This window comes from Callionymus lyra, chromosome 7, assembly GCF_982586985.1.
Source record: "Callionymus lyra chromosome 7, fCalLyr1.hap1.1, whole genome shotgun sequence".
In the NCBI taxonomy this organism is placed as follows: domain Eukaryota; kingdom Metazoa; phylum Chordata; class Actinopteri; order Syngnathiformes; family Callionymidae; genus Callionymus; species Callionymus lyra.
The window spans coordinates 16,809,956-16,830,119 of NC_141824.1; the positions used below are offsets into that span (position 1 = coordinate 16,809,956).

Genomic DNA, 20,164 nt, shown 5'->3' on the forward strand with positions numbered 1-20,164 from the left:
ATCGATTTTTGGCATGTCGTGAATATTTGTTACACTTAACACACACCCATAAAAACGCCTAGTAAAATAAATAAATACATTTGTGATAATTATTTTCTATCTTTTTATGAGCTGATTAAATAAATTGAAAAAGGCGAATGTGGTGAACTAAAATTGTTACATACACTTTGATAAAGTTGTTTAAAAAAAGAAAAAAAAAGATACATAAAGTACCCAAATTCCCAGAATCCATTTCGAGCCTGCGCTGCTCCGTTAGCTCACAATGCTAATGCTAAAATCAAAGTTGTCAAAACACCGGAAGCCTGCGCTCACGTGTCCACATGTTCGGTTCTGATTCAGCGGTTCCGACGGGAAGGATCCACTTCCCCAAAGTCACGTCCAAACAGGACACGTGAACTCACCATGTTGCGTTCAAGTTAGCAGTCGTGAGTGACGTGTTCTGACAGTCAGCAGCAGAGACATGGAGACTCCACGACTCCGAACGCTTCTGGACCGAACCTTCGTCTTGTGTCTCTGCTGGCTTCACGTCGTGGCTCTGAGGCCTCAGCTGCTCAGCAGACCCGCCCGGACCGAGTCGTCCAGCCAGAGTCCAGTCTCCTACCGAACCTTCTTCATCGACCAGAGGGTAAGAATCTGCTGACTCGACTCGACTGGGCTGTCAAAGTTCTGTAAACAACGTGTTACAAAGTTATACTATTTGTTTTCATTTATTAAATAAATGCATTGGTTTTGGGGCGTTTGTTAGTGTAGTTTATTTTTCAAAATTACATTAGCGTTTATCATTATTTATAATGATTATTTTATTACTATTAATGTGTTTTTCTTTTACATGAGCGTAAAAAATGCATTCATTATTTTAAGCGTTGTTTATTTATTTTTTAACTTTTTTATTATACAGGTATATATAAATAAATAATAAATATATTGTTTTTAGTTCGTTCTTTATAGAAAATAACATCTGTTGTGTTTTAAGGGGGTTTTATTGTGTCCATCTTCCCGGAAGCTCTTTTGCTTTTGAACGTTTGTTGTATGTGATCTAAGGAAAATAAACATCTACTAGATCAGTTGTCACCAACCTTTAAGATAATTTTTAGTTTAGAATAGAATATAGAATTGAAAATGTTTATTCATCGCCAGAGGGGAAACACACTTATTTATTACAGTTTATTACAGACTTCTGAAGTAACTTAATCAATTTTGTTATGGACCAAACAAATAATAAAATAAACACTATATTACTTATTCAATATTTACCAGTGGGGCGACAAGACAGAAATCACAAAATCAAACATAATAGGATGGTTATTGTATAAAAAACACATACAAATGTCTCAAATACTGATTTTAAAAAGTACATTTCTAGAAAAACAAATTTGTAAATGCAGTTTTTGGTTTTAATATTATAGACGTATAAGTTAAAAATTTCTATATATTATCACACATATACACTTTTCATAAAGACCAAAGATGTTTATATTGTCATCGTGTGTTATATACCATGTTAACTGTGACTCCGTACAGCTGAGTGTGCAGTTTATGTGTTTTGTCTACAGAAGACCCCTTTATCCTTCCTGTAGTGGAGGGAAGACGCTCCACCATTGTCTTCTCACATCCTTTTGGCCCTCAGCCGAGGAAACGCTTATTAGAGTTCACCGAGTGTGACGCCGTGCGGGTCCGGGCAGTTCAGCTGAAGCTTTTTGGTACTACAGCAAAAATGACTTAAATCCAGAACCACATTGTTTCTCTCAATGAAAAGTCCAGTTAAAACGAGGCAAAAGACTCATCTTGAAACTGGACAAAAAAATTAAAAAAAATGTTTTTGAGGAACATCAAAAAAAATAGGTTCCTTGAATTAAAAGGTTTATTAAAAGAGTAAATTCACTGAGTTACAATGCTTCCACGTTGTTGTTACGATGTTATGTTTATTTAAAAAATAAAATTAAAATAAAATTCCTGTTTTTGTATTATTATTATTTATGTATTCCTAAATGTAGTTTATATAAATTATTTTATGTTCAAAGTATGGGTGAGGATGCAGATTTTAATTTTTTATTTTGAGTATATCTTAAAAATATACTTTTATTTGAGATGTACCTGCTGTTGTACTGTCTCTAACTGTCCAATAAAATTATAGTAACAAAAAAAAAGTTCCATTAAGGATTGAGTTAAATTGTAAACCACAGAAACAGGAAGTGATGTCACCCTCTGTTGTTGAACACTTGTGTCATGTGACAACCGAGATACACTCACAGTCATCCAACTTTTCCAACTCTGTGAGGTTGTTTATGTTCTTATTATTACCATCTTTTTTTATGGGTACCAGGATCAGTTTATTTGAGACGGTTGGATCTGTTGACTTCCACTGAACGCCCACAACAACAGCATGATCCAAGGGGTCATAATGTTCCCGGGGTTCCAAGTGTCTCACCTGCTCCACCTACGTATCCTTCCTCATCAGCAGTCGCCTTGAAGATAAGCTCAACTTCCTGTCTTCTCCATTGTCTCGGCCTCCATCTTCTTCCAATCACCTGGAGAAACACACTTCCTGATTAGTGCCACAATGAAACACGCAACCGACACCCGGTGATGAGCTCCGGTCAGACCTGCTTCCTGGTTCGTTTTAGTGAGAAGAGGAACTGAAGTACTAGATTCTAGAATCTAGAACCACAGAGCTGGTTAACCACGAGTGCAACTCCTTCTATAACCACGTGGGGGCGCCAGAAAACAGCTGCCAGACTAGTCACTAATGATGATGATGACGTTGGAAAAGATGATGAAGGATGTTTGAGGGGAAAAAAGCACATGGAAACATCACAATAATTCATAAAACATTAAAGTAAGAAATGTAAAAATGTGATTTAATATATTAACTTTTACAAAACGACCTTGTCCCACCTGGGAATCACCAGATTGTGTGGTGCTCTGGCTTGAGAACGTCTCATGAGTCTAGGAAGAACAATATAATATCTGTTACTCAGTTTGTCCTTGTGTGGTCGTCAGATCGATCATTTTGGCTTCCTGGAGGACGGAACCTTCAAGCAGCGTTACCTGGTGTCGGACCAGCACTGGGAGAACCCCGGAGGACCCATTCTGTTCTACACCGGCAATGAGGGCGACATCACCTGGTTCTGCAACAACACGGTAGACCGGTCATTTGACTCGTCCTCGGGTGGTCGGCTGACGTCGTTCTTCCTGCTCAGGGCTTCATGTGGGACGTCCAGAAGGAACTGGGGGCCATGTTGGTCTTTGCGGAACATCGTTACTACGGAGAGTCGCTGCCGTTCGGGCCGGAGTCCTATAGCGTGAGTGAAGACTTGTGGAACCGTGTTAGGTTCGGGTCATGACTTTCTTTCTCAACCATGTGGTGTTTTTGTGATCCAGGACAGCAAACACCTCAACTACCTCACCTCAGAACAGGCTCTGGCTGACTTCGCGGTGCTAATTCGAAGCCTGAAAGCTAAGACACCAGGAGCCGCGGACAGTCCGGTCATCGCCGTGGGCGGGTCCTACGGAGGGATGTTGGCGGCCTGGTTCCGGATGAAGTACCCGAGTGTCGTGGTCGGGTGAGACTCGTGCATGTTGGGTCCGAACAGCAGAAGATGACCAACTCTTGTGTTGTTGGACTCCTGCAGTGCTCTGGCCTCGTCTGCACCGATATGGCAGTTCCCGGGTCTGGTACCATGCGGCGACTTCTACAAAGTGGTGACCCAGGACTTTTCTAGGAGCGGCGTGAACTGTGATGCAAACATCAGACGGTCGTGGGGGGCGATAGACAACCTTGCCTCGACTGGTGAGTCCAGACTACTCAATCACATGGTGTCAGAAGTTGGATTGTACCCTCCAGACGGGCACGACGTGTTCACAGCAGGTGGTAACGATCTTCTATTGCCCTCCACAGACGTGGGTCTTCGATGGCTGTCGGAAGAGTTCAGTCTTTGCTCTCCTCTCAAGGACAAGTTGGATCTGGTCCTCTTTAAAAGCTGGCTCCAGGAGACCTGGGTCAACCTGGCCATGGTGGACTACCCGTACCCGTCCAACTTCTTGCAGCCGCTCCCGGGGTGGCCGATCCAGGTACGTCTCTGGGTCCCCCTCACAAGCCACGCTACAGGTCTTAAGTTTTTAATATATGCAGTTCACAAAATCCTACTGTTTGACTGTTATAACAGTTTAAAAATAACATGGTAAGAACTGTAAATAGACATGAATAATGGAATCAAGATGATTGACTTGAACAATTTGACCGATTAACAACAACAAACTTTATCATTAAATTTCCTTCTGACACTTGGGAGCAACCACTTCAGCTAGTACAGTTAGCCAATAGCTAAGCTAACGAGGATGACATTAACTATATATAACAGTTGAAAAAAACAAATCAACTTTACTCTAATACTTCCTATTTATCTTGCAGGTCATAAAACTTTCAAATAAAGTTTTATTCTGGAAAAACATGTTTGTTAGTTTCAAGAACGTCATTTTGACAATTAAATAATGAAAACGTTGTCACCAACGATGGCACCTGTCAGCTCAGACAACTAGTTTACTCTAATACTTCCTATCTATCTTATCTTAACAACGTTCTTCTTAGAACCATTGAATAAAATCAACTATTATTTCTAAAAACATGTTGGTTAGTATCAGTAAAATGATGACCATTTTGGACAAAGAAATACTTAATAATGGGGTCTTTTCATTGTTGGTTGTGGGTCCTAAGTAGACTCGGACAACTTGTTTACTTACTTAATAATCATTTTTAAAACCCATTTTTCTACTTCAAAACATGGTATGAACTGTAAACAGAGACAAAAAATCAAACTGAGACGATGAACTTGAATTATTGGACATATTTACAGCAACAAACCTTCAGTCCTGGACCATTATTACACATTTTTATTCTGACACTTTGGAGCTAATTGTTTTTTTGCTCATTTAAGCAGCTATTCATAAGATTTAACTGGTCGTTTTGGGAACAAGTCACGTCCCATCATGTATCTTACTTGTATCTTGTATTTAGATTTTTTTCACAGCCATGCTAATGGTTAAATATTTAGTGTTCTTGCTCTTTTTTTTCTTTAAACCCCAAACTTTCATGGAACTAGACTGCACTCTGCTTCAAGAACTGTCAGAATAAAAGTAAATATTTCCCACAAAGACATGAGACCCACTGAAAGCTGCTGTACGAGCCACTCTTGAGCCGTGACCCACAGTTGAGAAGCACTCGTCTGGCGTGTCAGTGCGTCACGTGACCCTGCTCACGGCCTCAGAGGGTGTAACGTGGTCGACCCCTGTGGGTGGTTCGGGGGCTCTTTAATGACAGAGCTAATGTGATTATCCAGCCAGTGTGAGAACGGGCCATTCAGGGCTCAGAGGAGGGAGCTCTGCTGGCAGAGATGAATGTTTGAAGCTAATCCCTCCTGAAAAGTAGCAGAAGATGCTTTAGAGCCTTTGTTTTTGTTTCTTCTGCTCAGTATAAATCTTTGCTTGGACATGTCTGTGGGTCCTCCTCATCCATCCACTTCCACTCCGCCCCGGCCCCACACAAAAGCCTTGGTAACAGACTCCACACTGCCCCCCCCCTCACCCCCTGAACCCCGATACCTCCGCCCTCCTCCGTTCCACTCCACAAAAACAGAAAAGGCACCGACAACAAGCCGAGCCAGCTCCTGCAACCATAACAACACTCGGATCAAACAAAAGACCAAATATTTAAAATCGGGAAAAACACGGCTGGAACAAAAAAACGGAGATGGCAGCTTTAAATCTGCGCTGCTTCTATAATTTAGCCGGCGCCGCTGCCAAACCCGGAGCCGTAAATTCTGCTTCCAGCGCAGGAATTTCATATGCAAATCAGGCGCCAGAACGTTTTATCTGGAAACACTTGATGAGGGTGAAGCTCTGTACAAGTGTAGCTGGACCACTGATTTATTTTTAGCTGCTTTTGTTGGATGTTCTCCCCGAAACCAGAAATCAGGTGACGCTGAGTTGAGCAAATATCAAGAGGGAAACAAAAAATGTCTTCGGTGAGACCAAGTTTTCAACTGATGACATGTGAATTAAAAGAACAACACATGTTTTTATCATTCAAGTGAAACTGGAACATACCTCTGCTAAAGGACATTTATGAGAAAAAAACGGCAACGATAAACCAATTAAATAACTTCCATGAATTAAAAGTTTTGCCTAATGACAACAGAAAACCAGGAGATAAACTTCTTGTTCTCCTAAATCCAAAGAAATTAACCGTAACTGATGAAATTTCAACGTGATTTAAAATCGACCTTATAATAAACGATGGAAACCGCATATAACTTCTCCCTGGTCATAATCTATTTAGAGTTTATGCTCAGAAGGTGTTATAGCTCTCAGAAGGGATGTTAAACCACTAGATGGTGGTAGCGTTTGAACAACTGAAGGTGTAGTTCCGGTCGTGACCACACGTCTATCCACAGGTGGCGTGCAAGTTTCTGGCCTTCCAGCCCAACGTCTCCGACCAACGACTGATGCAGGGCGTCGCCCAGGTGGCCGAGGTTTACTACAACTACACCGGGAGTTCTTCGTGTCTCAACACCTCGGAGACGGCCACGGGGAACCTCGGGACTCTCGGCTGGTTCTACCAGGTATCATCGAAACGAATGGCGGCTGTTTGTTGCTTCGCGTTTTATCGATACATTCTCTTTTTATTTCCCCACAGCCAATATTTTTGTCTTAAAAATGCCTGATGTTAGAAGTTGCATTATGTTTTTTTCATTATAGATTTAATCAATTTGACATTCTAACATTCAATATTTCACCTCACTTTAGCTAATACGGTTAAGCTAAGCTAGCAGAAATAGCATTCCGTTTAAAATTGTTTTAATTATTATTTAACTTTATTTTGAAAAACATACGGTTTAGTATCAAGAGCATAACTTTAATAACGAAATGGTGACTCGTTTTGTAAAAAATCAGAAATTGCGGAGAAAGTGGGACTTTTCGTTGTGGCTCTTCAGTAGACTCGTGCAGCTCACAGCGCCCTCTGCTGGTCAACAGGCCTGCACAGAGATGGTGATGCCCATGTGCGCCGACGGCGTCCAGGACATGTTCGAGCCGCAGGAGTGGAGTTTCCAGGGATTCTCCGACATGTGCAAGAACATCTTCGGGGTCCGACCCCGACCCGAGTGGGCCAACACCGTGTACGGAGGGAAGAACATCGGCGCTCACAGCAACATCATCTTCAGGTGAGTCCATGAGCCGCATCCTCGTCTGTCGTCTACCCTTGAGTCACAAGTCTGCCTCTCCGACGACTCGTTTGTGAGTCGTGTTAAAACCTTTACGATCTTTTTACGTCACTCTCAGCAAGTCCATCTCTTGAGTCCCACATGTCCGAGCAAATCATTGTGACAGGAAGTAGATTTATTGAATCTTTTCCATTTGAATGTGAATTGAAAACCTCGTGAGCGGACCTGAGTCCCTCAGTCAGTTGACCGGGTTTAACGTCCTCGGACAGTTGGACTCTCCGCTGGGGTCTGACCTTCACACATCCCCCCGGGGTCTTGTGTTTCAGTAACGGCGATCTGGACCCCTGGTCAGCCGGGGGCGTGTCCCTGAACGTCTCCGACTCTTTGGTTTCCATCTTGATCCGTGACGGGGCTCATCACCTGGACCTCCGCTTCGCCAACGTGCAGGACCCTCCGTCGGTGCGAGCCGCCCGAGCGCAGGAGCTGGAGATCTTCCAGCGGTGGATCAAACAGGCGAGGAGAACGTCCTCGTAGAGACCCCCGGTACAGGTCCGGGAGGAGACGTGAGGTCAGAACTTTACTTAACTGCGATGAAGAATTAAGGTCTTGTTAATTAAAGCTGGGAGTCTCCTGAGCTTCGTTAGAAGCCGGCGCTCACTTCCTTCTTCATCTTTGATTCACTCCAGTGTCTCTACTTCTAGGTAGCTTCCTGCTTTTTATTGTGATTTTTTGTTTTGTTTTTGTCTTATTTTTCGTTTTCATTTTTTAAATTTGGTTCATTCTGGTTCCATTTCCACCCTTTTTTAACGTCCTACATGTTAATTGTCCTTATTTTAAAAAATGATTCTTCTAATTCGAGCCCTCGGCACACAACACAAGGGCCCATGACTGTTCTTGAATGTTCTTGTGCGAATCATCTGGTCTCTGCAGCGACACCAAAGAACCCTTGAATAAATATTTTGCAGCAGCGATGTCATCGTCTGACCCGTTATAATAATAAAGTAAGAGTTGAAAGCGCGAGGTAACTACAACAACACAGTCGTGGCTTCACTGTGAGGGACTTTCAGGGGCTCTTCGGTCACGGGGTCCGCCCGAGCAGGACCGGTCTCTGGAGTTTTAATAAAAAAATCGGAGGAGGCCAATAAAGCGAGTGGCGGGAGGTCAACGCCTGCTGACCTCTCCCCTGCCGTCTGCACCGCACTCGTTCCCAGGTCGTTGTTAACGCTCTGAGCTGCTGCATCAAGGCCGCCGCCACCTGCTGCTCCACGTTATTAACACACCTCCTCCGGGCCGGGTGAAGGTCAAAGAGTCAGGACGCGGTCTTTTGTCGTTCGGCGAGACGTTTTTTTAAATCTCCGCTGATGAGTTGCAGACGAGCAACAATGCTGACGAGTTCTGATCTGTTGCCTCCTCCCCGAACACGACTGCTTGACACGAAACCTCCCACGTTTTGTCGGAGGAGGGGATGTTGTTGTTGATCCTTCTGACATAAGCCATCAATCAAAGCTGTTATCAGTATTCAATGTCCCGATAGAGACCTCACGATAACAGAAGGTTGCGCCATCACCCCTCCCACCTCCAGAATTACAGAGGTCAAAGGTCAGGTGAATCTTTAACAAGCTTTTTACCGATTGCTTCCTCTGCATGTATCGGCAGGTCAGAGATGATGCGTTTAGAAAGGGTAGGAAATTCAAGAGTCCAATGTTCGTACAGTTAAATGAGCACGTCGACGTCATTGCTTAGGTTAACATTATCATTCGTTATGTTTTCAATCTGCTGTCATGATGTCTCACATTCGGCACAAAAAGAAAACGCGATTGTTTTCAACAATCCCAGTCAAAGTTCTTATCAACAATCGCAGACACTTTAGCCCCCTATTGGTTAATTAGTTTTACCTGTGGACCTGTGGTGATTTGTAAATTACCCCCACCTCTGTGATAGTTTAAGTGCATTCGCACAGGATGATGTCTGTAAAATAGTCTGTATTACTGACATTACCTAGAGATACAGATCTGAAAAGGCGCGCAATTACTGAAAGAGAAAGGTAGCGTGTACGCGGCAAAATGGAAAAGTTCCCAATTGCAATAATAAAAACCGGGTAGGTCATTTGCGGTGGAATTATTACATTACAAATCACAGACATGGCCTTTTCGAACACAGGATAAAATCTCAGACATTCTCCGTAAAACTAATCCAGTGCGAATAGGGCTAAAGTGTCTGTTGTGAGTTTTCTGACTGTTGGCTGAACCAACGCTGTTACATTTGTCGACAGTACCTCAGAGGTAACTGGTCTAACGTCAGTGGAGATTAAAAATATTGAATATATATTTAAAGGGTGTCAGAAAATATTGATTCTGCGATATATTGAAACATTTATTTTCACAAATACTGTATATATATTTTTGGTTTTTTTTTGCGTCAAATTTTATATATATATATATATACAATGAAATGGAAAAGTTTGGGCACCCATTGGGAAAATTACTGCACCAGTTTGTCACATAGTGAGCTTTTAAAGCAGCAATTTATTTCAAAATCATGTTATACCTTATGGAAACGGAAACATCTCAGCAGTGAAATCATTTGTATTGGTCCAACAGAAACATTTTTATGTGCATTTAAGCAAAAATAGGCATGTGGATGAATTTTGGCACCCCAACGAAATTTAGAAGAGCCTCCTTTTGCTTCAAGAACAGCCTGTAGATGCTTCATATAGCCACAGACGAGTCCCTGAAGTGTGGCAGGTGGTATTTTGGCCCATTCCTCCATACAAAACGCCTCCAGTTCAGTCAGGTTTCTTGGCTTCCGTGCGCAGACAGCCTGCCTCAGATGAATTCTTACATTTTCAATGATGTGAAGGTCTGGGGACTGGGATGGCCATTCCAGACGATTGTACTTGTGATTCTGCGTGAATTCCTTGGTGGATATTGAACGGTGCTTAGGATCATTATCCTGCTGAAAAATCCAACCCCGGCGTAGCTTCAACTTTGTGACCGATTCTTGTCAAGAATCTGCTGATACTGAGAGGAATTCATGTGGCCCTCAACTTTAACAAGGTATCCAGTCCCTGTGCTGGCCACACAGCCCCATAACCTCCCCAAATTTCACAGTAAGCAATACGTTCTTCTCATGGAATTCAGTGGGGTTTTTTTCACCATGCATACCTCCTCTTCTCCTGACCAAATAACTCACTCTTAGTCTCATCTAACCACAGTATTTTTTCCCAAAATGCTTCCGGCTTGTCCTGATGTACTTTGGCATACCTCATGTGACTCTTCTTGTGACGAACACTCAAGAAAGGCTTTTTGTGCATCACTCAGTCCAATGAGCTGGATTGTGGAACAACTACACCACCAGTAGACAGATGTTCTTGTAGTTCTCTGGAGGTGGTCTGTGGCTTGTCTGTGACCATTCTAACCATCCTTCGCCTGTGGCTTTCATGTATTTTTTTTTGATCTACCACATCTTTCCTTCAAGGATTGTTCTTGTGGCCTTCCATGCCTGCAATACATTTCTGACTGTAAGTAAGTAAGTAAGTAATTTTTATTTGTATAACGCTTTTCCAGACCAGGGTCACAAAGCGCTTAAACAATCAAAAACAATATTCAATAAAGTATATATTTTAAAGATCAAGATAAAACTGATAACACAACAGGAGTTCCAGAAAATCAAGGAAAAGCCTGAACAAATAAAAACGTCTTAAGATGTTTCTTAAAGGAGTCAGTAGAGACAGTCCAAACCTTATTGATAATTTCTTGTACCCTTCTACTAATTCATGATAATGAATTATCATAGTTTTTATATCAGTGGAGAGTTGTTTAGACGCCCTCATGTTGCCACTCTCTAAAAATGAACCGAGGACAAGCACAGCCAGCAATGACCTCTGTTAAACAGCCTTTTTTCGTGATTATTTTCAACTGCCTTTGTAATTGAAGGTCTCAAAAGCTAATAGAAGCACTTTTGTGCTGCGAGCTGTCGGCTATAAATCACTACAGGTCTTGAAATTATTGTGAATAAAAGGTGCCCAAACTTTTGGAAACTTTTTGGAAATGAAATCTTGTTGCTGTGATCTTCTCTTATAAAATCATGAAATCTTAGAGGGTTGCCCAAACTTTTGCATACCACTATATAAATATATATATTTAGTTTCTTTTTGTTTTGAAAAAAGATCAGATTAATTCTAAAATATCTTAAGTGTATAACACTTTTGACGTCAGAAATGTTTATGGGAAAATAACCATTTAGACTAGTTAAAATAAGTAACACAAACTCTATATGAAACCATCTTGTATCATGATCCGGTCATTTGATTATAGTATTTAAATACTTTAAAAATGTTTTATCTGAAGGTGAGTTCGTGAATATAACGTCAACATCAAACCACTCGACAGTGGTTGGGGACCCCTGCCTTATAAAGGGTTGATATCGTTTTGGGAGTGAATAATTCTTCAGATTTGTTTGACTGTACAAACTCTTTTGTGTAAATTAAGGAAATTAAAGTGAGAAGGTTGCATATTTAATCTTCAGTTTTCTCCAGTTGAGTTCTGCACATCAACTGTCCAACAATATTTAACATCGTGAACCAAGTTAAAAGTGTAACTAAGTCTTGAGTGACCGATCAAAACGTTCTTCTGACTCATGGATCCTCACAAACCAAATGTCGCTTTGCACTGAACTCTGGTCCCGCAGCTCAACAATAGAATCTTGTTTCCGGAATCTTTGCGTCCGCCTGACGTGAATGGACGACCGGCACAAAAGACCCTCGTCTGAATACAGCATGGAGGGGGCGCTTGACTGTGGCGATGGCGGCTGCTGAACGGAAGGAAGCGAGTTCTGTGCAAAGGTCAGAGCAGCGGCAGCGAACGTCGCCACAACAGCAACGCAGGTTTAGTGACTTGAGGAGAGACTTGTTTAACACATGAGACAAAAGATGCTAGCGCCACCTATGGGAAGAGGCCTCACAGAAACACGCTAACCATTAGCCTTGCTAGCTTACTTAGCAAACAGAACGTTACATTTCTGAATTCATTCATTTGTTGTTAGATTGGTTTTTTCGCTTGACAGAAAAAGTTTTAAACTTTACAATGTTACCATCATATGACCATCAGACTCAGTAACACAAACTTGCTGTAACCATCCATACTTTTTTATTGTAATCTGTACTATGTAAATAGATTAACTTTACTTGTATTTATGTTTAATGTTTGATGATGGATATTGTACCAAAACAATTTCCTAATCATTGGATCCCCTCCACTAATAATGGCATTCAAAAATTAGTCAAAATTTTGATTCTTATGTATAATATTCTATTATTTTTATCATCGTGATATGATTCTTGAACACAGATATTGATTGAATATAAAATAAGTACAATAACTAATTCAAAGTAAGAAAATAATATTTTGTTTGTTTTGTTTTTTTTTAAATGTTTTTATTCACAATTTATATTCTCTTTGAAAGACAAAATTATATAAGTATAATATGTTGACACATTGTGCTTAAAATGTGTTTAAAAAAAGTTTCTCCAGGATTTTCTTCTTGACTGAACAGTCATCTCTGCATCTGTTGTTGGTCTCCAGCTAATTAGATCAGCACTATCGCCCCCCACCCCTCGTCCTATTAGCATAAGAAAGACTTTTTAACGACCTTGTCACCCGTTCACTGCCCGAGACTTTTTTCTTCTCCTTCTCTAACTTCACTTTTCTTAACAAATCTAAACATTTCAACAGCGTGAGGAACTCTCGTTTTGTTCCTCTCGTCCTGCGGGCCAAGGAAATATCGTCAACTTTCATACCGGCTCCCTCCTGGCACGCCAACCCATACCACCACCCCCCCCCAAACCCCCCGCCCCTGAAACAAACGTTCACTTTATTCCGCTTTAATTTAACAGCTCCGGACGCTTTTCCAGTTAAATGGACTGTTGGTTATTGAGAGCCATTTTTACGAAGCAGGCTGTGAGGTGCACTTTAATGAATCCCGGCACAAAGCTCCCTTTCAGTGCCGGGCGAAGAATGGGGGCTATTTAGACGCTGTAGGGCTTTATGTCAAAGCCAGCCCATAATAGTTGTCAGGCCGGGGCAGAAATTCCCACTGGCCTGGGAATGCACCCCAAATCAACTTATGCCATGAGCAGATTAAGACGCAGGCAAAGCCGTTCGGAAAGATTCCACAACTTCGTGGCATCTGTTGGGACACGAGTGTTTTCCCACCAAAGAGAATCTGTTGGTGTCGAGAGAATCCTGGTGTTCCGAACCTGATTTGATTAGTTTTGTTTCACATACTTTTTGACAACACTTTCCAGAAAGAGGAATCTTGGCAGTCGCACTATCACAGAGCAACTGCTCCAAACTCTGGGTTTAAACTCTAAAAAGAGTTGAGTCAGCAGCTTAGTTATACTTGATTTACACTGTAGCCATTAGCTGTGTCGTCCCTCAACGTTTCTCTTGTGGAACTGAACTGAATTTTAGAAATAACATTGAGCTCAGAGACGAATTAACTTCCACTAATTGAATGTTGGATCGTGGAGGCAGCAGTCGATGCAAAGGGGTCCAAAAAGTTCTTAAAAACCTGAGAAAAATGAGGTGTTCCCAGGTCAAGCGGGAGACATAGTCCCTCTAACGTGACCCGGGTGTGCCTCCAAGAGTTCAAGGGTGGCATCCATAATTCACCCAAACTAGAGGAGCAGTTACTTTGAGTCTCTCCTGAATGACTGAGCTTCACCTAATCTCTGAGGGATCATACAGACCGAGAAAAGTCATTTGTGTGAAGTGAAAACACAACAGACTGATAAGCCGACAGTCGACATGTTGTCTTCACTGTCACAGGTAGAGTTGAGGGACGACATCAGAGGAAGGTTCCAAACATTCAAGGGTTTCCTCTGATGGCTGCAGCAGACTCTCAAAGAGTTAAACGACGAGGAGACGGAGGCTTTGTTGCTCCGGTCGACGGGGATTGTCGGACAAATCCTTCTTGGATGCAGGTGGTCCGGCCCCAGTCCACCCCCCGCCTCCTCCCTGTGACGTCAGGAGCCGGCCCCCTGAAAGATCTGCCACTGCTGTGACAGCCTCACTGCTGCTGAGGCATGTTCGGAGCAACAAGTGCTCCGGTGCAGGAGGAGGGTGGACTCGCCGCGGGGACGATCCGGGACTGAAGTCGTGATTCTAGCCCGGGGGGGTGAGGAGGGGGGGCTGGAGACCGTGATGGCTGTTCAGGCTGCAGTCATGAACCCCCAGTTCATGAGCTTCTGCTTCCCAGCCGCCGTGACGGACTACGAGGTGGACAAGGCTCTGGACGGCGGCCCGTTGGTCGACCAGGACTTCAGAGAGACCACCAGAGACCTGCTGAGCTTCATCGACTCGGCCTCCAGCAACATCAAGCTGGCCCTGGACAAGCCGGTCAAGTCCAAGAGGAAAGTCAACCACCGAAAGTATCTCCAGAAGCAGATCAAGAGGTGCACGGGGATCATCGCTCAGTCCGACGCTCCGGCCAAACGACTCGGGTCCCCGGTGTCCCAGCCGAGTCCCTCGCAGTGCAAGACCACCCTGAAGCGAGATGGGATCCAGAACCTTCAGACCAAGAGCCTGGCAGCTCTGTTCAGCCCGGTGAGCGAAGTGAGAGGAACCAAGAAGCCCCCGCTGAGGCACCGGAACCTCCCGCCTTCCTTCTTCACAGAGCCGGCGCACTGCTCCAGGGTCAGCTCCACGTCAGGGATGACCCTCAAGGACCTGGAACGCGGGAACCCGGAGGCGGCCGAGTTCTTCGAGCTGCTGGGACCGGACTACAGCAACATGGTGACGGAGCAGGACCTCTATCAAAGGGTCCAGGCCGATATGGTGGGTCTGGATCACACCTCTTACGAAGGTCATCCGGTCATCGGCGGCCTCCTGTACCCGGAGCCCTGGACCGGCTATTCCGGGACCTCTAAGAAACTGTCGGAGAGTTCGCGCTCGGGTCCGGTGCCGATCTACTGTCCCACAGAGGCGGGACCAGGACCACCGGAGGACAACCCAATGTGCACTTTGACCTTCTCCAACCTGTTCACGGAATGCTCGGTGCCGCAGGTGACCTACGACCCGAGCGGAGGGTTCAGCAGAAGCAGCTACTCGTCTGTCTGAGCTCTGTGTGTAGATCTAACTATTCTCTTCCCTAACGTATCGTGTAGTGGCGCCGACGTGAAGCCATATTTATACGTCCCGTGGTTTCGATTCAAGCCCGGACCTGGATCAATAATGTACATTTGTTCAAACGTGAACAGCTGATGGAACGTTTTTGTTCTGAAAGAGAGTCTTTACAAAGTTGTAGAAATAAAGCTGGTCTTTATTATCATGACGAGTTTTCTCTTCACATGCGACATAAAATCTCACAGACATCCAGAAGGTATGTTGATGTTCCACAGAACAACAAGTGATGCTGCCGCTTAAGTAGCTGTAACCTGACAAGCTCCAGTGGTAACATTTTTCAGTACTCACTCCGGCCAGGTGGGGGCGCAAAGCAGTAAAACGCCAATTAAGCACTTGCAAATAAATCTGAAGATCTATATTTCGGTGTTTAATCCAGTATATGTTCTACTGACGAACAACTTATTTTACTTTTTTTTATGCTGATGACATCATTTCCTTCGCCTTAAGTTGCCTCTGGCAAAATATCACACCCTCTCGTGTCTGGAGAGAAAACGATCACAAGGTCAACCTCACCCAGCGGACGCAAGTCTTGTGCCAACTTTCTAGATCTTTTGTATTCACATCACAGATTCTTGAGCCGACTGGATTCTGACCCTGGACAGAGTCTGTAGTGTGAAACCAGCTGACAAAGTCAGACCGTGTTTATTTCAGCTTCATCCGGTCACAGTTTTCCTGATGATTTCTAGCATCAAGAACTCTCATGATACCGGTTACGTTGACAAAAGGTTTACCTTCGTCATCTTGGTCAGATGTCAACTCAAACAAGTCATTGAACATCAGAACTTTGCTCGTAAAAGCATGGGAGGAGGCCACGGGGTAGACCCAGTGTCTCTCAGTCAAACACCACGATGTCAACAGCGGAAAAAGTTTTGACCTCTGTACGTGAGCTGCTGCCCCCGCGAGCCGGAGGAAGATGTTTCAACTGTTCACTCGTGTAGGAAGTAAAAGTCCTACCGGGAAAGAACATAAAAAATAAAACAATACAGCAGCAAAATGAATCCGTCATAAATGAATAATATTTATTAAGTGTTCTTATGTTTTTTTTGTTGAAGTGTGTTTTTGTGCCGTTGATTTTTAAAGCAGGAAAAGTTTTGATAGAAGACAAAAGTACCATAATAATTCACTGTCTCAAAGAGAATAAATTATCTTTATTTGTATCATCATTATTGTATTTAAAAATTAAAAATAACCTTTTTTTTACTCCTCCAAAAGCTATACTCGAATATATCAAATGAAACAAAATATAAACCATTTAAAGGTTTATTCTGTTTATTTATTGTTTGAAGCCCGGGGCTTCTCAAACCTCACCTCTGCGCTTGCCTCTTGTTGCCACCAGATGTCAGTATAGTACCATGGAATGGTCTTTGTCGACCACTCCCAGAAAAAGGGAACCATTTGAGCTGCAAGATGAACTGAATCCTGATCACGAGTTCTCAATCTCCCCATTAAGGATTCAGATCTTATTGTTCTGGTCAGACATGAACTCTTGTCGTTCACCTGACTGTCCAAGAGAAGACCCTGACTGTCCATCAACTCACCTGCACGCGCGAGTCTCACCTGAAACGGTGAGATTAGAGTCACACCTGAGACTCTGGACGAGATCACCGATAAAGACTTAACAATTAAAGACTTAAACAGCATTAATTAAGTCATTAAATAATAAATACTAATAAATAACCAACAAAAATAAATAAATAATCAACAAACTTAAATAATCAACTAATAAACATAATATAAACAAAAAACAAAGTTAAGCAGAGGGGAGGGGTTGGAGACACTATTGTTTCTAAATCTCTTATTGATGTATCACGTACATAGATATTTTTTCCCAAAGTGTATCTCGTTTATTGGACGGATTCTATCTTTTTATAATCTCCAATCCTCCTTTAAAAAATCGTAATATTTGTATTAAATACAAAAAAAATACACTTTGTTTGGAGTCTTTATGTACTTTTTATTTTAAATAATTTATATGGTTTCATTTGTGCTCTTCAATCTCGTTTTACTAGATCTATTTTTACCACTCATTATAATATAGTGTAGTTTGTATTTACGTGAAGATCACGTGACACACCTGCTGCAGTCAAGCCCATCAGCCGCCATCTTTGAACACAGAACTTCGAACCTTGGAGCTCGAGGTCTTCTAATGGAGACCTCACGTGTGGACCACCACTCAAACACAGCGCAGGATGACGTTTCCACACTTTGAAAACATGATGACATCACGGCGGTACCTGATGACGTCACGCCGGTTCGGTCACAAGAGGAGCAGAGGTACTTTTTACGATCCTCAGTCACGTGACATTTGTATTAGCCCTCGGGCTCAGCTCAACTTTATAGTTGTGTACTTTAGTTTCTCTGCCGCCCTCTAGTGGTCAGTTTAGTCGCGCTCAAGTCATGACAAACAGGTTTGTGAGTCTATAACTTTGTTTTAAAGTTCATGGGTTAGAATCCAGGTTTGAATAAACTTGGTAAGCGTTGTTTGTTTACAGTTTTCATCTCGAATGACTTCATAAGTTTTCTTGGTTCTGGGGGTGGAACTGTACCAGGAGTGGACCACATCTAAGATCATTGGTTCAAATCAAATAAGAAAAACTATTAAAAAAAATTACGGGGTGTGTATTAACGCGCATGTTGTTTTGATCGATCATTGAAATATGTGTTTTTAAGACTTTCTGCTCACTAAACGATGACGGAACATCATGACGATCCAGGTAAAACACGAGCTGCCGGCGCCACCTACTGCTCAGTCACACCCTCTGCAGAAACAAAACTGAATAAACACCAGAACATTCGGGTCCAGCCGAGTGTCCGCGGACCCCATGTTGTTCATCAGCGGAGTAAACAATCTTCGTCGATTCTTTCCACTAAAACAAACTTCTGAGACCACAGATCCGAGCCAAGACTCCTCGGGTCTCGTTTGAAAATCTCGAAGCAAAAACGTTGTTTATTTTCCCGGGATACGTCCTGCTGAGAGATTCTCCGCGAGGCTTCCACTGCCATTGATCTCAGCACGACCGACTCCCGCAGAACAAACGCGTCCCTCCGGGGAGCTCGGCTGTCGGGTCCAAATCCTCACGCGTTCACACGGAGGATTTGAACGTTTCCCGAAATCACCCCGATTATCCACGTGAGGCCGAAGTTCCCGTGTTCAAAACTCTCCCAGGTTCTGGCAAGTTTAAGACACCAGGTGGTGCTAGACTGTGAACGAGTCTTCTGTGGAAGTATATAACAGAATATTGAATGGTTGAGTTTAACATTTAAATGAGTATTTATTGAATACTAGAATCCTATTTTATAGGATTCTATATTATTATTATTCTATATTTTGTGTATTTAAAGGTCCTTTTTTAAATGTATTTAATATTTGTACTGACGGTCTGAAGCTTCATGAAGTAGTGTCATGTTGTTCAGAGGTCAGTAGGTGGCGCCGTGAGTTTAAAAATGATATGTTTCATTAGAACAGTTGTTCAACACAAAGGAAAATAGTGCAGAGACTGCCATCTAGTGGAAAATAATGACACTGCTTCATGATGCTTCATCAGACCATCACTAAGTAAATTTATTCAATATTTTGCACATTGAAAGGTTGATATTTGTTTTTTAAACAATTGAATAAAATTAAAGAAAAATAATAAGTAAATACACGCAAATATGTTTTATTTACATGGAAAGTTTGATGACGTTTCTATATTTTATTGAAACATGTTTTTAAGGGAAAACACAGTTTTTCTAATACAGATTTTTAGCAAAGCACGTAAATAACATCACAATACACAAAATAGGATTTTTTTGTGATGTCAGTACTGAATAAAATGATTGAATAATACATCACGCATATATTTATTTTCCTCTTGTTTTTCTATTGCTTATTTTGTAATTTTCCTGTTTTGTCGTTTGTAAACCACACTCTGAATTTGCTCATAACAGATACTATTATTGATCCCGGGAGTAGAAATTCTCTTGTCCAACATCAATAACACATCCATACATATAACCCCCCATAAATAAATACATGTAAAAACAATCATATAAATAATAATAAAATACATTCAAAAATGCATACAAAACGTATGTCAAAACATAAATAAATAATTCAAAAGCCATCAAAAAGTAAATATGCATGTCAAGGTCTCTTCCCTCTATATTTCCATGTATATTGATTTTATTGACTTAAATGTTCCCTATCTGTGAGCAAACGGTTCTTCTCTCACACGTGTTGTTCCCGTGTCAGACTGCAGGCGGCAGACTCACAACACCAGCTTGTTGTGTAGCTTTTTTTATTTATTTTTTTCTTAATCGAAACTTTTTTTTGCGTGTCTGTCCGCAGCAAATCGAAATGTTGCGAGTCTGTCACTGCGCTCGGCGCGATAACAAGAGTGGGCTTTTAATAGATAAAGCTCTAAAAGCCGAGAGTTCACGCTCGTCTTGACTAATGAGAGCCGAGAGGAGACGCCGGCGTCAGGTGAAGGATTTGAGGCGGTGTCGTGTGTCTCCGGTATCACAGCGAGGCCAGACCACGCGAGCGATGTCCCGGCTCCGGATGAAGTCGTATCATCGCACCTGCACGTCCCCCGGAGACGTAGAATCATCTTTGAATGCGCAGAAAATCCCATTTCCTGTCACAACCCCTCTTCATAATTGCTGAGCGGTCCCTGGAGGGAGGGGTTCGAGGTGAAGGGCGCCAGACGAGCTGATATCCGACTTATCTTCCACAAAAATCTAGAGGACGTCTATTCTGGTGTTGGTGCTCCCTGTGAAGGT

At 42.5% G+C, this 20,164-nt stretch overlaps 2 protein-coding genes across 2 annotated transcripts; both read left to right on the plus strand.

Annotated features, from left to right (window-relative positions):
* Positions 1-259: 259 nt before the first annotated feature.
* On the plus strand, positions 260-8,188 carry prcp (prolylcarboxypeptidase (angiotensinase C)). The gene is made up of 9 exons (XM_087796232.1): positions 260-625; positions 3,001-3,141; positions 3,201-3,302; positions 3,382-3,563; positions 3,633-3,790; positions 3,899-4,071; positions 6,450-6,617; positions 7,030-7,217; positions 7,544-8,188. The coding sequence occupies exons 1-9, from the start codon at positions 461-463 to the stop codon at positions 7,749-7,751; spliced, it is 1,485 nt and encodes a 494-aa protein (XP_087652358.1). The 5' UTR covers positions 260-460; the 3' UTR covers positions 7,752-8,188.
* Positions 8,189-14,374: 6,186 nt separating this feature from the next.
* Positions 14,375-15,485, plus strand: fam181b (family with sequence similarity 181 member B). Its single transcript, XM_087795846.1, has one exon. It carries the CDS (start codon positions 14,420-14,422, stop codon positions 15,332-15,334), a length of 915 nt encoding a protein of 304 aa, XP_087651972.1. The 5' UTR covers positions 14,375-14,419; the 3' UTR covers positions 15,335-15,485.
* Positions 15,486-20,164: the final 4,679 nt, after the last annotated feature.

Bases quoted from the DNA above. Each gene is read 5' to 3' on its own strand.
- prcp (XM_087796232.1), top strand. From the start codon at position 461: ATGGAGACTCCACGACTCCGAACGCTTCTGGACCGAACCTTCGTCTTG. The intron at 3,142-3,200 runs GTAGACCGGTCA...CTTCCTGCTCAG, and splicing joins CCTGGTTCTGCAACAACACG to GGCTTCATGTGGGACGTCCA. The intron at 7,218-7,543 runs GTGAGTCCATGA...CTTGTGTTTCAG, and splicing joins CACAGCAACATCATCTTCAG to TAACGGCGATCTGGACCCCT.
- fam181b (XM_087795846.1), top strand. From the start codon at position 14,420: ATGGCTGTTCAGGCTGCAGTCATGAACCCCCAGTTCATGAGCTTCTGC.